General features: G+C 43.2%; 1 protein-coding gene across 6 annotated transcripts; it reads left to right on the top strand.

Annotated features, from left to right (window-relative positions):
* The first annotated feature begins 1,852 nt into the window (after positions 1-1,852).
* LOC124111599 (tRNA (uracil(54)-C(5))-methyltransferase homolog-B-like) lies at positions 1,853-15,424 on the top strand. 6 transcript variants are annotated; one of them, XM_046471389.2, is made up of 13 exons: positions 1,853-1,921; positions 3,014-3,082; positions 3,774-3,828; positions 4,710-4,856; positions 5,636-5,735; positions 5,922-5,992; positions 7,097-7,243; positions 8,065-8,159; positions 9,408-9,616; positions 10,267-10,368; positions 11,006-11,125; positions 11,435-11,534; positions 14,879-15,424. In XM_046471389.2, exons 4-13 carry the CDS (start codon positions 4,803-4,805, stop codon positions 14,997-14,999), a joined length of 1,119 nt encoding a protein of 372 aa, XP_046327345.2. In that variant the 5' UTR covers positions 1,853-1,921; positions 3,014-3,082; positions 3,774-3,828; positions 4,710-4,802; the 3' UTR covers positions 15,000-15,424. The 6 variants fall into 6 exon arrangements, 4 of the variants coding, with proteins under 4 accessions (XP_046327345.2, XP_046327312.2, XP_046327321.2 ...); XM_046471356.2 differs by having other exon boundaries at positions 1,860-1,980; XR_006857468.2 differs by having other exon boundaries at positions 1,866-1,980; positions 11,006-11,138; positions 14,879-15,009.
* The last annotated feature ends 1,551 nt before the right edge of the window (positions 15,425-16,975 follow it).

The raw sequence follows: 16,975 nt of genomic DNA, 5'->3' as shown, positions 1-16,975 counted from the left end.
GGTAATCAATGACATATCTTTTCATCGATTGTGCAAAACATGTCTCAATCGCAATAAAGCTTAACAAAAGGATTTGAAGTATAGATATATAAAGAAAAGAATATTGTATCTTTGAGTATTTAGAAGAATTAAGAAAATCTTTCGCTAGATGACAAGCGCTTGATGGTCCTGAAAAAGGCTTTTCGGGAGTTATTTTTTTGTAATCTGAACAAATTAATATAAACTTTAAATAAAACCGTGATAAGAATTCAACTAATCCGGTTGCACGCGTGATTTCCCAGAATTAAAAAGCTGAGGGAAGTTTCATTCTAAGCACCATTTCCCGACATCGTTTATAACGAACAAGCTTATAACGAACTGACGGATATGACGAACTTATTTCTTTGTCCCGGCCACTGATGTATTTATGCTGAACATATGCTTATAACGAACTACGGTTATAACGAACTAACATTAGTGGCCCCTTGAGTTCTTTATAACCGTAGTTTACTGTACCTGTTTCTGATGTCGCTAATAGATGTAGCGCAAATGGTCTGTAAAAACGAACATTCTCTAAACGCGGTTATTAAGTTTCTTTGGTAAAGTTTCAGCTGTAATCTGGTATCCACGACAATAAAAGTAGCCCTTTTATAGAAGCCAGTGTATGCCTAATGGCGGATTTAGAAATAATTCAAAAGCCCACGAGAGAGATGAAAATTTCTTTTGGAAGAAAATTTGCGTAATTAATGACTTATAACATTCCTCCCATGCGGAAATCGAAGAAAACTATACCAACGTTTTTATCGACCGACCTCTCCTGGAGATCAGATTGCTCACCAGAAATGATTTCAGGGTTTATTTTATAAAAAAAACCCGGCAAATGTAGTACATAGAATAATTTCATTGTGAAACTTGGGAGTTACGGACAATTTAGGAATTGGTGTTGACGCGCATGTTTTCCAATTCAGCACGTCAAAATCTTGTTAATTATACAGAAAAAAACCTGTTTTTTATAACCTATAACAACTACAATTTTGTCATTACTCGCTACTTGTGTTCCAAATGTAAAAAGTATTGAAGAAAAAAACCCGGCTCGTTTTTTTATGCCTGAGAGGAGGTCAGATTTATGGGTGCAGTGACGGAATACCAAATCATTTGACATATGTATTTCTTTAAGCAGATTCATTGCGACCTTTGCTGCAGTCAATTTATGTGACGAGTTTAGTAACAGGAATTGAAAGCGCAACTACTATATCGCCTACATGGCCAAAATGTAATAAAAGTTGGTTCGGAAATGAAACGTTGAACCGTAATATTATGTTTCACTTCTCTGATAGAACTCAGTATAGAGAATCATGTTTTGTGATTTTGTTTTATCAACAGTAGTCGTGGTTAGTTTAATCTTGACATTGCACTGTCCTCCCAACTTTCTGCCAATACCCACTTCCCCCGAATTTCATAGTAATTGTTCAATCTATTTGTCCGTACACCGTTATTATTTTGAAATGTTGAATCTGTTGTACCTCATACGAGTTTGCTTAATTTATGAAAACCTTCCAAAATAGACCCCGAATCCCGCGTACCAATTATGGGTTGGCAGCCTCATATCAGGGCGATGGACAACGAGGCGAATAGTTGCTGATGCGGCGTACAACTTTCACGCACTCACTCACTCTATGTTTATTCATTAGATTACATAATCGATTTAGCGTGACACATTTGCATAGTTTCACGAGAGATATATGCAATTTAGAAACTCGACGTTTATCGTGACTACTTATATTCCCATATTTACATTTAAAATATGTGCAAGATTCGAATTTAGCAACAGGTACACTGATTTTACGTGTGTTTCATTCCGATATGGTTACCTCCCTTGTAAACATGGCAGCCCCCACAAGCACGTTGAATTGTTTACCAGTCAGTTAAAAGTACAATGAATGTAAGGAATAAACAGTTGTTGACTTGGTGTGTACTGACAAGGATCAGACATACGCACCGGTATGTATATTCTGTTTTGTGACACGCAACAAGTGAACAGTACGGTCGGCATTCATAAGGCTAATTAATCATCAGCTGATCGTTAGATGAGCGTCTGAGTGAGTATGGTTTTACGCCGCGTTTGGCAATATTCCAGCCATATCACGACGGGAGACACCAGAAATGGGCTTCACACATTGTACCTATGTGGGGAATCGAACCCGGGGTTTCGAGCGAAAGTTTTGACCACAAGCCTGCTACCCCGTAAAAGGCGACTATAACGGGATCGGGCGGTCTCGGCTCGCTGACTTGGTTCATGCATGTCATCGATAACAATTGCATGGATCGATGCTCATGATGTCAATCACTGGATTGTCTGGTCCAGACTCGATTACTTACAGACCACCGTCATATAGCTGGAATACTGCTGAGTGAGGCGTTAAACAACAAACCAACCAACCAACCACCGCCCCGATTGTTAGATGAAACGCTCGCCATGACTCGAGAGAGTGGATCGATGTGTTACTGGGTTTGTATGTGCGGTTATTGTTGTGGAAGGGATTTATTGTATGTGAACACGTTATAACAGCAGAATGGCACATGCAAAGATTGTATAAAGGTAAATTAAAGAGTAGGCCTGCTCTATTAATAATGAGTTCGCAAAACAAATATTCAATATGGCAGCTTTGGCAGACATCTTTGATATCATGTGCATATTACTCATGCATTAATGTTTTGCCAACTATATCTACGTTTTGTGGCAGGGGATGCAGAAATGATTGTCTGAATTAGAAATCTTGAAATGTATAAAAAGTATATATAATTGGGGTAGCCTATTTAAGCGACCTTAACATTATGTCCTCGTTAACATCACATGTGGTATTGCAGGAATATTAACCATATAAAACCATACTTACATAGTTATATAAACTTCTTTGACATTGCGATATTGCAGGAAAGTTTATAGAAGTTGGATTATAGGAAAGGAATGGTTTTCACATCATGCTATGGTTCGTTCATTCTACAGGAAATGTCATGGATGTATTTCTTGCAGTTTTCGACATGGTTACAGCAACCGCAAGGCACTTGTGAACACCACCACAGAAGAAAATCAATATGAACGGTAGGTTTTTTTCTAGACTTAAATAATTCACTCAATATGCTAGTATGCTCTAGATTAATGATGTAAACTATCTGCTTACAAGTTTTGTTTGTTTGTTTGTTTGTTTGTTTTTTAACGTCTCACTCAGCAATATTCCAGCTATATGACAGTGGTCTGTAAATAATCGAGTCTGGACCAGACAATCCAGCGATGTATGTTATTGGGATACGATGACATGCATGAACCAAATCAGTGAGCCTGACCACCCGATCCCGTTTGTCTAGTCGCCTCTTACGACAAGCGTAGTTGCCTTTTACGGCAAGAATGGGTTGCTGAAGACCTATTCTAACCCGGATCTTCACGGGTCCTACTTACAAGAATGTGTTCATTTAAGAATTGACATCATTTTTCATAAGCTGCCTGAAAAAAATAACTAATTTTAAAAGTAATCAGAAAGATTTGATTATAACTATGAATCTACCAGGATGTACTTTTACATCGTTGACGGTAATAGCTGAACACAGTATTATTGAAGAATGATACTATTTTCCTTTTCAACAACAGTTTTACATTTCAAGAATCACAAATATTTTAATAATTTAATTTGTAGCACATATATTCTTATGTTTTTTGAAAGGTAAAAATTATTCATTTAGTCTACATATATGTAAATAATAACAACATCTTGTAAAAATGCTTTTTTATTTTTCAGGTTGGCATATTGTGTTACACCATACTACAGGAAACCCTATGACACTCAACTCAAGGTAATATATTTATTCTTTTGTTCTTTTTGTTCTTTTAAGTTAAAAAGATAAGACTAAAAATTATTTTAGGTGTTTAGGAAGGAGTGTTTACAAAGTAGGATTCAGGGGGCATGGGTGGCCCAGTCGCTAAGGTGCACAATTTCCTGTGCAGAGTTGAGTCTCTTGGGGAGGCCAGAAACCTCTATTAGATGGTTCGAATCCCAATTCACCCCGATTAAGTTTCTAGGTTTGTCAGCACCATGCCAATGTTCATGGGTTTCACCAAAGTGGTAAATGTCTGAGACCTGCATTACTTTGGCTTTACTCCCACATGAAGCTGACACGCTCTAATATTGATGGAATACTGGTAAAAGTGACGTTAAACCAAACTCACTCACTCAAAAGTAGGATTCAAATGATTGGTTGATTGTGTGTCATCATACCCTGATGGTGTAGGATGTTGCTTGCCATATCAGCAAGTCTAAATTATTAACAGGCTGTTGTTACATAGTTGAATGTTGCTGATATCTGCTTTTGACAGGGGGCACGGGTGGCCCAGTTGTCTAAGGCGCCGCGATTCGCTATGCAGATTTGCGTCCCTTGGGCACGCCAGAAACCTATGATTGTGGGTTCAAATCCAGGTTCTCCCCAATTATGTTTCTAGGTTTGTCAGCACCATACCCGTGCTCGTGGGTTTCACCGAAGTGGTAAACGTCTGAGACCTGCATCACTTCGGGCTTTCCTCCAACATTAAGCTGACATGCCGTGATATAACTGGAATAATGTTAAAAGCGGCGTTAAACCCAACTCACTCACTCACTCACTCACTCTGCTTTTGACAAAAAGACAAACAATCTGTGATGGAGTGTCCTATATGATTAAAGCAAAATTGTTTGTTTCAGATAAAGGAATCAAATTTGAAAAAATCTCTACAGAAAGTTATCAATATTGTTCGTCATACTCGAAAAGGACAGTACTCCCCAGCAGTTAAAAAAATGGATGAAGAAAATGATGGACAAATGTGTGCTCTAGTTGGAGTTAAACCAGCGGTAGGTCACCCACTATTCTACTGACATTAGGGGTAGGTCACCCACTATTCTACTGACATTAGGGGTAGGTCACCCACTATTCTACTGACACTAGGGTTAGGTCACCCACTATTCTACTGACATTAGGGGTAGGTCACCCACTATTCTACTGACACCAGGGGTAGGTCACTAACTATTATACTGACATTAGGGGTAGGTCACCCACTATTCTACTGACACTAGGGTTAGGTCACCCACTATTATACTGACATCAGGGGTAGGTGACCCACTATTATACTGACACTAGGGGTAGGTCACCCACTATTATACTGACACCAGGGGTAGGTCACCCACTATTCAACTGACACTAGGGGTAGGTCACCCACTATTCAACTGACACCAGGGGTAGGTCACCCAATATTCTACTGATGCTAGGGGTAGATCACCCACTATTCAACTGACATTAGGGGTAGGTCACCCACTATTCTACTGACACTAGGGGTAGATCACCCAATATTCTACTGATTCTAGGGGTAGGTCACCCACTATTCAACTGACATTAGGGGTAGGTCACCCACTATTCTACTGACACCAGGGGTAGGTCAACCACTATTCTACTGACACCAGGGGTAGGTCACCCACTATTATACTGACACTAGGGGTAGGTCAACCACTATTCTACTGACATTAGGGGTAGGTCACCCACTATTATACTGACATTAGGGGTCAACCACTATTCCCCTATTGTTGTACAGTACAGATTCAATATTCACATATAATTAGAGACCTCTTTTTTTCAGCCAGAAATCTATGGCTACCGTAACAAGGATGAGATGAGTATTGGGCCAGATGTGACCGGTGACAGGAGAGTTGTGGGCCTTTATGTGGGCAAGGGAAGCAGTGAGTGTACCATCTTCAGTTATCCAGGGTATAATACCTCCACTCTTAATACGCTCATCTTTCCCAAGGCAAGGGAGGTAACTGACTGTATAAAAACATATCAAAATCAGATGCCTGTTTTATGTAATTTGTGTAATAATACGTACTTTGGCCCCAGTATGAGGTGTCCCATGTTGTGTGTTTCAGGTGGGAAGGTGGTGTGTGTCAGCCCCCAGCATCTCGTCATCATGAAGAAAACACACGTTAATATCATCAATGTAAGTGGGATAAGTTGTAGTGTGGACAACCATAGCCAGATCCAGGGTGGTCCAGGGGGTCTGAAAACCCCCCTCCCCCACCTTTGAAAACCAAACATAATATATTGTAGGCAGTAAAATTATCTGAGAAGGGATTTTGATATTTTGGACCCTTCCCTTTTGAAAATGCTTAATCGCCCTTGTACAGTAATGGGGGCGATCGTGTAGCTTTGTGGTTAAAGCGTTTGCTCGTCATGCCAAAGACCCGGGTTCGATTCCTGAAATGGATACAATGTGTGATGCCCATTTCTGCTGTCCCCCGCCATGATATTGCTGGAATATTGCTAAAAGCGGCGTAAAACCATACTCAGTCAGTCAGTTGTACAGTAATGGCACCTCATTTGGACATAAGGCTATAGCAGATGTTGGGTAAAATATAAAAATTGGAATAAAAAGTTTCCAATTATGACAAGTGTTGTATTTTTGCAAATTATTGCTTATTATAGTGATACATTATAACATTGGAGTGTCAGAATAGGGGTGAAAGCAGACGCATCACATCATGCCTTTTGGGGAATAAAGTTTCCATAGTTAGAAATAAATGCACAAGCATTTGTAATGTCAACATTTATGCACCTTTTTTGCATTTGCCTCAGTGATTATATGATTTACAGACTGTAGTACAGCGACCGCCTCCGTGGTCTTGTGGTAGAGCGTCCGCCCGGAGAGCGGAAGGTCCAGGGTTCGATCCCGGGCCGCGTCATACAAAAAGACGTTAAAAGATTGTACTTGTTGTTACCCTGTCTGGCGCTCGGCATTAAGGGGCTAAAACAAGGACTGGTCGGCTCGGAGTCAGTATACTGTGTCTGAGTGGGGTATTCATGTTAAACTGTGGCATGGTATCTCAGTGAGCTAGCACTATAAATCGACATCAGTCCGGACTAGTACAAGCAGCCACACACACACATACACGTGCATGCACGTCGCTATATAAGTGCGATAATCTTGGACGCGACGTTAAACCCAATTTCACCTCACCACACCTGTAGTACAGCCTGAATATGGTCGACTGTGGTCCATGACAACACTCACTGTGGTGTAAATGGGGATTGTTTTGTGTCCCAGGCGTACCAGGACTTCCTTGACCAGTCGGCCTATGTGAAATACGGGAGGTCAGGCATGATAGGGTACTGGGACAGTGTGGTCATCCGGTCAAGTCAGCAGCAAGACACCATGGTGACAGTCATGTTCAGGGCAAGACAGAAGTCAGCGGTATGTCAATCTCATTAAACTCAGATCTTAGTGCTTGCTACTACTAAACAAAGATCTGAAGACATTCCATTACAGGTCATGTCAGAACGACCTTTCACGAACTTTGACCGACCAATGGAATGTCTGTCAAGAAGTCGACATAAGCCATTCAGAAGGCAGCTTTCTCGTGCTTTGTGGAACTATTTTCAAACTCAAGTGTTGAAAGGCATTTAGAAGTGATACACATTAGGAAGAGAATTTATGGATGTCAACTTTTTTATTATGAGGAACACAACATTTCGGAGTATGTGCTTACTCCTTCATCAGGTGAATGATCATATACTCCAAAATGTTGTGTTCCTCATAATAACAAAGTTTACATCCATAAATTCTCTTCCTTATTTTCAAACTGGCAACTACACTCAAATATATTTTGACAAATTCTCAATTCAAAATTTGAAAACTGAACAAAAGAACATTCAGGATTAGCTAACAGATGGCCTAGATTGTATGGATTCAGTCGTAAAGCCAGTAACCGTCCTTCAGAATGTTAAATTGTTCGAGGTTGCATGATTAGAAAACACATTCCGACTGTCACGTTCCTGATCTGGTAAGCGAAGCTCTGATTGGTCGGATGAATAGTGGTTCTGACCGTCACCCGTAATGGGATGTTCTCAGATTTTTTAAAATGATTTTGATATGAGATAGGAGGTGTGGCAGATTAACCAATGAACTAGAATTTGTTAGGGGGACCAGGTCAATTACCTTCTTGAACACTCTTGCTGCTTGTTATGTGTATGCACCTGAAATACTATACAGAGCGGCATGATTCTCTGTTTCAGGATGAGTATCAGGAGGCAAGAGATGAACTCCGCCACTTCTTCCAACAAGGTCAAGGTCGTCAGCTGGGGGTCACATCACTCTTCTTCAGACCAAGGTATGTTTTATCCTGTTTAGATGGGCATCAATGTCAAGGATAAGGCAACCATTGTTCTATATTTATTTTATAAACTTGACTGGCCAGAGGCCAGAGCCACAAAAATCCAGGATTGGATCGTGAGAGCCACGGGAATGGCTCCAGGGGTTAGTGTAGGTTTACTGAAATATGAACCCTGGATATATAGAGGATGTCTTCTAAATTCATGAGACGATTTTAGTTATCTCAAAAAAACGAATGTTTTTAGAAAGTTTACATTAATTTGGATTGGCTCAATACCCAGTGCCTCTTAGTTCTGACTGGCAGGTAAAAATTCATTCAGGGTTTTTGATTTTTATTCAAAAATGTATTGAATTAAAGTATAATATCTTATTTTTTCACTTGTCCTATCTCACACCATTTTAAACCTGCCCCGACAATCACAGCAAACCTTGTGAGGATCAGGGGTGGAAAACGTAGTTCATCTAGGCAGGCTGGACAGAGAGGAACTTCCTTCCCATTCCCCATGACATGGAGGGAATAGCTATGCTAAGTAGGTTGGGAACTGTGGCAAAAAAACAAACCCCAAATACATTCTCTAAGCTGACAACATGTCTCCACTGTGTGGCCATGAGAAAGAGAATTATATTGCATCGATAGACACATGATCAGGCCGTGTAGGTCGCTATGCACAAGGATTTATGTGTGTGACCCATTTATATTGGGAAGTGACCGTGTTGATGCTTGGTGTGTTTGGATGAATTGTTTTTAGAAGCTGGAAACTTTGTTCAAGCATGTTTTACAACGGAAGAAGAAATGCATGTGTGAGGTGGAATAGTGTATAAATATACAATTTACTGGAAAGTTTCCAATTTTAATCATATTGTCTCACTCATGAGCTTTAACTCTACATCCAATCGAAATGTCTCTCCTGAATGAGAATTTATCATAGGTCTCCACTGAAGGGGTGGTCTTGTACGTGTGAACCCTCGATAGATTAAAAGTAAAGAAGTTTTACAGCAGTAGGAGACAGGTATGAGTACTCTTGTGCTGGACAAGATGATTTCCAGAGTGTTAAGACAGATTGCGGTATGTCCTTGTGCTTCTAGGTGTTCCCAGTTGTATATGAGATGACATACAACAAATATCGTACGACTATTGAACGACTATTTCTAGTTTTGTGTCGGTCAAACCAGGCCAAAAAAGAGCTATGGTGGCGAATTGGTCCGGTGTATTCATCATAATAGATGCTGACTTTCTCTGCTTTAGTTTCCATAGTTACTGGAGCTACAGCACAGCACATCACGTGATGGGGTCACCGCACATCTTTGAGGAGGTTCTGTCTCACAAGTTCCGCATCTCCCCCGACTCCTTCTTCCAGACGAATACGCCGGCCGCGGTGGTGCTGTACTCCACCGTAAGGGACTACGTGAAGCAATCAGGCGCTGCCACTGTCATCGATGTCTGCTGTGGGACAGGTGGGTCTTTTGTATGAAGTATCATCAATTCAATGGATTGTTTGTTTGTTTGTTTGTTGTCTATTATCTCCGCATTCAGCAATATTCCAGCAAAATGACAACGGCCTGCAAATAATCAAGTCTGAACCAGACAGACCAGTGATTAATATTTTGAGTAAAGCCAATAGGGTATGATGACATGTCATCAACCAAGTTACTGAGTTGACCATCTGATCCATGTAGTCATCCCTCACAACCAGCTTGGGCCCAATTTGAACCTGGAATCCCTACAGGGTCAGTTCAATTGGAATGGAGTCACGTGTTTGTAACTTTGATAATTTTGATCTTGCGGTGGATTATGTTGATGAATATGAATATGAAACTTTAGACTGATTTTAATGTTCATATGTTGGGGGTGCTGACGGCCCAGTTGTCTAATGTGCCGCAAATCAACATGCAGAGTTGCGTCCCTTGGGAATGACAGGAACCTATGATCATTGGTTCGAATCCTAGATTCGTCCTGATTATGTTTCATGTTCAGCACCAATATTGTGCTGTGGGTTTCACCAAAGTGGTAAATGTGTGCAAGACATACAATTTATGTATCCTTATTTTAAGATAGAAAGTGTTGCATGTGTTTCCTCTGCTCGAGTTAATATTGTGTGTTACAGGAACTATTGGTATCCTCATGGCAGACCTTGTGCAGGATATTGTGGGCGTTGAGATGGTGAAACAGGCCATTGAAGACGCAGTGTTTAATGCGGAAAATAATGGTACATATAGTTTGAAATGATTTGTTTGTAAATTTCTGCTGGTAAAAAAATTTGTTGTAGGTAGGAGCAACAACAACAGCAACAACAGCACAAACAGAAACACAAACAGCAACAGCGACAGCAGTAACATTTGTAGGACAGTAGCAGTAGTGACACAAGTAGCATTCTGCATAAGTAGCCCAGTGGTTAGGGTGTTTGCTTGTGATGACTAACATAAGGCTTTGATGCCCCTTCTTAGTGTCCCTGTATCTTTCAAGAAAACTAAAAGAAATATTCTTATTATGAACAAGCATTTTCAGAATGATATCCTGAAATTGTAAAAAAATATTTTCAATGGATCAGTGTGCATTTAAATTTCTTTCTCAGCTCCCTGGGAAGTATACATGTACTCACATTGGGCATCAAACCCAGGTGTATGGTATCCAAAACTCTCTTAGGCTACTTAAGGACAGTGAGTACTAAATATCCCTGTATGAACAATATTTTTAACAAGGTTTAGTTTTGATCAAACATAAAATCAGAGAGCAAGTGGACTTTTACAAAGAGCAAGATGCGCTCATCTTTAAAGTAAATACAAAAATTGGTCAGGTCTTATTAGATATTTAAGGGTACTACTAGATGGCTTCATTGATTGCAGGTGTGATGAATGCTGAGTTTGTGTGCGGCAAGGCCCATCGCTTCCTCCGGGATGAGCTGCCACAGAGGAAGATGTCGGGATCAGCAGTGGCTGTTGTCAACCCGGGGAGAAACGGCATCAGTGAGTTGACGATGTGAGAGGCAAAGTGTAACACTAACAACATAGTACAGCCTTTATTATGCTCCATTCAGAACTGCCTGTTTATGTTTTTTTGGTAGCACAAATCAGTTTATTGGGATTAGGACACAGAAATCAGGTTATCGTGATTTGAAACCACTGATTTTCCATTCAGAGTTGAAGATTGCTTTGTGTATGGTGTCCATAGAGGATACTGACTCTGTGAACACCTGGTGTCCTTGTTATCAGTCCAGAAATTATGTTACATAGGATGTTGATTGACTCCGTAACACTGAATATGTTTGTTTTCAGACAAGAAAGTAGTGAATGCCATAAGACAGTGTAAAGAGATCCGTCACCTCATCTACGTCTCCTGTAAACCATCTGGGAATGTTCTCGTCAACTTTGCAGAGTGAGTGTCTTCACAGGTATAGTGTGTTAAGGTGTATCCATCACCAATGGACATATTGGAGTTTTTATCTGCTTTTAGCAATATTCAAATTCTTTCACAAAGGGGACTATACAAACCCTTCAGTCACTGGGGTACTACATTTGTGTGTCTTTAGGTATAGTATCCTCTAGTACAGGACTGTGTGTCTCCAGTGTCTGGTACAGGACTGTGTCTCTCCGGTGTCTGGTACAGGACTGTGTGTCTCCAGTGTCTAGTACAGGACTGTGTGTCTCCAGTGTCTGGTACAGGATGGTGTGTCTTCGGTGTCTAGTACAGGACTGTGTCTCCAGTGTCTGGTACAGGATGGTGTGTCTTCGGTGTCTGGTACAGGACTGTGTGTCTCCAGTGTCTGATACAGGACTGTGTCTCCAGTGTCTGGTACAGGACTGTGTGTCTCCAGTGTCTGGTACAGGACTGTGTCTCTCAAGTGTCTGGTACAGGACTGTGTGTCTCCAGTGTCTGGTACAGGACTGTGTGTCTCCAGTGTCTGGTACAGGATGGTGTGTCTCCAGTGTCTGGTACAGGACTGTGTGTCTCTGGTGTCTGGTACAGGATGGTGTGTCCCCAGTGTCTGGTACAGGACTGTGTGTCTCCGGTGTCTGGTACAGGACCGTGTGTCTCCGGTGTCTGGTACAGGACTGTGTGTCTCCGGTGTCTGGTACAGGACTGTGTGTCTCTGGTGTCTGGTACAAGATGGTGTGTCTCCAGTGTCTGGTACAGGACTGTGTGTCTCCGGTGTCTGGTACAGGACTGTGTGTCTCTGGTGTCTGGTACAGGACTGTGTGTCTCCGGTGTCTGGTACAGGACTGTGTGTCTCCAGTGTCTGGTACAGGACTGTGTGTCTCCAGTGTCTGGTACAGGATGGTGTGTCTCCAGTGTCTGGTACAGGACTGTGTGTCTCCGGTGTCTGGTACAGGATGGTGTGTCTCCAGTGTCTGGTACAGGACTGTGTGTCTCTGGTGTCTGGTACAGGACTGTGTGTCTCCAGTGTCTGGTACAGGACTGTGTGTCTCCAGTGTCTGGTACAGGACTGTGTGTCTCCAGTGTCAGGTACAGGACTGTGTGTCTCCAGTGTCTGGTACAGGACTGTGTGTCTCCAGTGTCTGGTACAGGACTGTGTGTCTCCGATGTCTGGTACAGGACTGTGTGTCTCCGGTGTCTGGTACAGGATGGTGTGTCTCCAGTGTCTGGTACAGGGCTGTGTGTCTCTGGTGTCTGGTACAGGACTGTGTGTCTCCAGTGTCTGGTACAGGACTGTGTGTCTCCGGTGTCTGATACAGGACTGTGTGTCTCCGGTGTCTGGTACAGGACTGTGTGTCTCCAGTGTCTGGTACAGGACTGTGTCTCTCCGGTGTCTGGTACAGGATGGTGTGTCTCCAGTGTCTGGTACAGGACTGTGTGCCTCCAGTGTCTGGTACAGGACTGTGTGTCTCTGGTGTCTGGTACAGCACTGTGTATCTCCAGTGTCAGGTACAGGACTGTGTGTCTCCAGTGTCTGGTACAGGACTGTGTGTCTCTTGTGTCTGGTACAGGACTGTGTGTCTCCAGTGTCTGGTACAGGACTGTGTGTCTCTGGTGTCTGGTACAGCACTGTGTATCTCCAGTGTCAGGTACAGGACTGTGTGTCTCCAGTGTCTGGTACAGGACTGTGTGTCTCTTGTGTCTGGTACAGGACTGTGTGTCTCCAGTGTCTGGTACAGGACTGTGTGTCTCCAGTGTCTGGTACAGGACTGTGTGTCTCCGGTGTCTGGTACAGGATGGTGTGTCTCCAGTGTCTGGTACAGGACTGTGTGTCTCCGGTGTCTGGTACAGGACTGTGTGTCTCCGGTGTCTGGTACAGGATGGTGTGTCTCCGGTGTCTGGTACAGGACTGTGTGTCTCCAGTGTCTGTTACAGGATGGTGTTTCTCCGGTGTCTGGTACAGGACTGTGTGTCTGCAGTGTCTGGTACAGGACTGTGTGTCTCCAGTGTCTGGTACAGGACTGTGTGTCTCCGGTGTCTGGTACAGGACTGTGTGTCTCCGGTGTCTGGTACAGGTCTGTGTGTCTCCAGTGTCTGGTACAGGACTGTGTGTCTCCGGTGTCTGGTACAGGACTGTGTGTCTCTGGTGTATGTTACAGGACTGTGTGTCTCCAGTGTCTGGTACAGGACTGTGTGTCTCCAGTGTCTGGTACAGGACTGTGTGTCTCCGGTGTCTCGTACAGGACTGTGTGTCTCCAGTGTCTGGTACAGGACTGTGTGTCTCCAGTGTCTGGTACAGGATGGTGTGTCTCCAGTGTCTGGTACAGGACTGTGTCTCTGGTGTCTGGTACAGGACTGTGTGTCTCCAGTGTCTGGTACAGGACTGTGTGTCTCCGGTGTCTGGTACAGGCCTGTGTGTCTCCGGTGTCTGGTACAGGACTGTGTGTCTCCGGTGTCTGGTACAGGATGGTGTGTCTCCAGTGTCTGGTACAGGACTGTGTGTCTCCAGTGTCTGGTACAGGATGGTGTGTCTCCGGTGTCTGGTACAGGATGGTGTGCCCCCGGTGTCTGGTACAGGACTGTGTGTCTCCAGTGTCTGTTACAGGATGGTGTGTCTCCAGTGTCTGGTACAGGACTGTGTGTCTCCAGTGTCCGGTACAGGATGGTGTGTCTCCAGTGTCTGGTACAGGACTGTGTGTCTCCAGTGTCAGGTACAGGACTGTGTGTCTCCAGTGTCTGGTACAGGACTGTGTGTCTCCAGTGTCTGGTACAGGATGGTGTGTCTCCAGTGTCTGGTACAGGACTGTGTGACTCCAGTGTCTGGTACAGGACTGTGTGTCTCCAGTGTCTGGTACAGGACTGTGTGTCTCTGGTGTATGTTACAGGACTGTGTGTCTCCAGTGTCTGGTACAGGATGGTGTGTCTCCAGTGTCTGGTACAGGATGGTGTGCCTACAGTGTCAGGTACAGGACTGTGTGTCTCCAGTGTCTGGTACAGGATGGTGTGTCTCCAGTGTCAGGTACAGGGCTGTGTGTCTCCAGTGTCTGGTACAGGACTGTGTGTCTCCGGTGTCTGGTACAGGACTGTGTGTCTCTGGTCTCAGTGTCTGGTACAATCCAGTGATTGAAATCATGAGAATCAATCTACGCAATTGAGATACGATGACATGCATCAACCAAGTCAGCAAGCCTATCCACCTGATCCTGTTAGTCGCCTCTTATGACAAGCATGGGTTGCTGAAGACCTATTCTTACCCGGATCCACACGGGCATTTGACAGTGCAGATTATAATGGAGATTTACAAATCAAGGAATAATGACTTAACACAGTTGTGTCTGTTTCAGCCTGATTGTGCCTAGGAGTGACAAGCTGGAAGGGGAGCCATTTGTTCCAGTAGAGGCGGTTGGTGTTGATATGTTCCCGCACACGACGCACTGTGAACTGGTTGTCATGTTTAGCAGGTGACCTGACGGGTACCCACCAAAGGGTTGTCAAATATTCAGCACATGTCTTGATGGGTGCCGGACCAGGGGCTTATGTCCCTCGAACAGCAGATATCCCAATGGGTACCCAGAAAAGGGTTATGCCTCTGTTTCAGCTGATATACGGACTGGTACCCTGCAAGGATGTTCGTCCCCTATTCAGCAGTTCACCGAGGTCTTAATCCTTTAAACTGTGATATCTTTTTTTGTGTTTTTACATGTATGTTTTTTCAATATTTGGTGTAGAAAAAATAATTACGCTTACACAGGACAACCAAAGCAGATGTGCAATGGGGGGTAGGGGGGGCTAGTGATCAAACAACACTGTGGAAACACAACTTGAAAGCTGTGAAACATCAAAGATTGAAAACCATACATTGGTCTGAGTAAAAGTGTAGATGTGGCAAATGCTTCTGTTGTTATTTATTATATAAATGCTATGTAACTGCCCGTGAAGATCGGGGTTAGATTTGGTCTTCAGCAACCCATGCTTGTCATAAGAGGCGACTGTGCTTGTCATAAGAGGCGACCATGCTTGTCATAAGAGGCGACTGTGCTTGTCATAAGAGGCGACTATGCTTGTCATAAGAGGCGACTATGCTTGTCATAAGAGGCGACTATGCTTGTCATAAGAGGCGACTCACAGATAGGGTTGACAGGCTTGATGACTTGGCTGATTAATGTCATTGTATCCCAACTACATTGATTGATGCTCATGATGTTGATCACTGGATTGTCTGGTCCAGACTTGATTATTTACAGACGGCTGTCATATAGCTGGAGACCGCCTCCATGGTCTAGTGGCAGCACATCAGCCCGGAGAGTGGAAGGTTCGGGGTTCTATGCCTGGGCGCATCATACCAAAAGATGTTGTAGATGGTACTTGTCGTAACCCTGACTGGCACTCGGCATTAAGGGGATAAAACAAGGATTGGTCGGCTTCAAGTCAGTATACCGAATCTCATTGGGGTATTCATGTTAAACTGAAGCATGGTATCTCAGTAGGCTAGCACTATTAAATCTGCATCAGTCTGGACTAGTACAAGCAGCCACACACATATGCATGCACATTGCTATAAAAATGCAGTAGTCTTGGATGCCAGCTGAGCCCCATTTCACCTCGCCTGTTTCATAAATGGCATTTACATAACATACACTGTATGGTACACTTGCTCTGTGTTGTCTGATGGCTATGTCAGACAGCAATAAGGTCGAGTCGGATGTGATGGAGCCTGAATAAGTCAAACTATTTCTATCTCTGATGTCTATTTCCATGAGATCGGCACAACAAGGTAGTTCCGATTACCTACCACAGCTACTTTTGGGAAGTGGCGTCACCATCTTCATCTCTTTCATCAGTAAATTCCCCAGAATGTACCCTGCAGTCAATCTAATTAAAATCAGATCTTAGTTCTCGCTATGCACAACAAATATGAGAGGACATCAGACTACCAGTCACGTCAGAATGACCTTTCCTGAACTTAGTCCAATCAATGAAATGACTAACAAGAGGTGGACATTAGCCAATCAGAAAGCAGCTAGCTCAGCTTCAGTTCCAGACTATGCTTTGATAAATATTCTGACAAAGTTCTCTTCTCAAAATTTGAAAGTGAAAAGAAAGTTCTGGAATGTCTAACAGATGGCCGAGATTGTTTGGCGGTACTTCCCCGGGCTATGGAAGGTCGCTTCTATTTCAGATGTTCATCCAGCTGAGGGGACAGATGGAGTTAGTGGTACAGCCTATCACCGTCATTTGGGCTACGGAGATTGAGTGTACATTTGATTAAATAACTATTTACCGTCATGGCATTCGATTTCGAAACTAAAACAATTGTAGCCAACAGGTCCCGGGTCTTATAGCAGAGATGAATCGAGATAATCGAGGATGTGTGATGCAGACAAAGCAGTCCAACAAGATACTGGTCACACGTTATTTAGTAGGACCGCTGAACACTGCCC

Source organism: Haliotis rufescens, unplaced genomic scaffold, assembly GCF_023055435.1.
Source record: "Haliotis rufescens isolate VD_foot unplaced genomic scaffold, xgHalRufe1.0.p SCAF_5, whole genome shotgun sequence".
In the NCBI taxonomy this organism is placed as follows: Eukaryota; Metazoa; Mollusca; class Gastropoda; order Lepetellida; family Haliotidae; genus Haliotis; species Haliotis rufescens.
The sequence above is the reverse complement of the archived record's forward strand: the minus strand, read 5'-3'. Positions and strand labels throughout refer to the sequence as shown.

What these genes read in the sequence shown, in the direction of transcription:
- LOC124111599 (XM_046471356.2), top strand. Translation starts at nt 1,916, where the DNA reads ATGAATGTAAGGAATAAACAGTTGTTGACTTGGTGTGTACTGACAAGG. An exon ending in AGGATCAGACATACGCACCG is followed by an intron (nt 1,981 to 3,013) that starts GTATGTATATTC and finishes TATTTCTTGCAG; the next exon opens with TTTTCGACATGGTTACAGCA. An exon ending in GGGCAAGACAGAAGTCAGCG is followed by an intron (nt 7,244 to 8,064) that starts GTATGTCAATCT and finishes TCTCTGTTTCAG; the next exon opens with GATGAGTATCAGGAGGCAAG.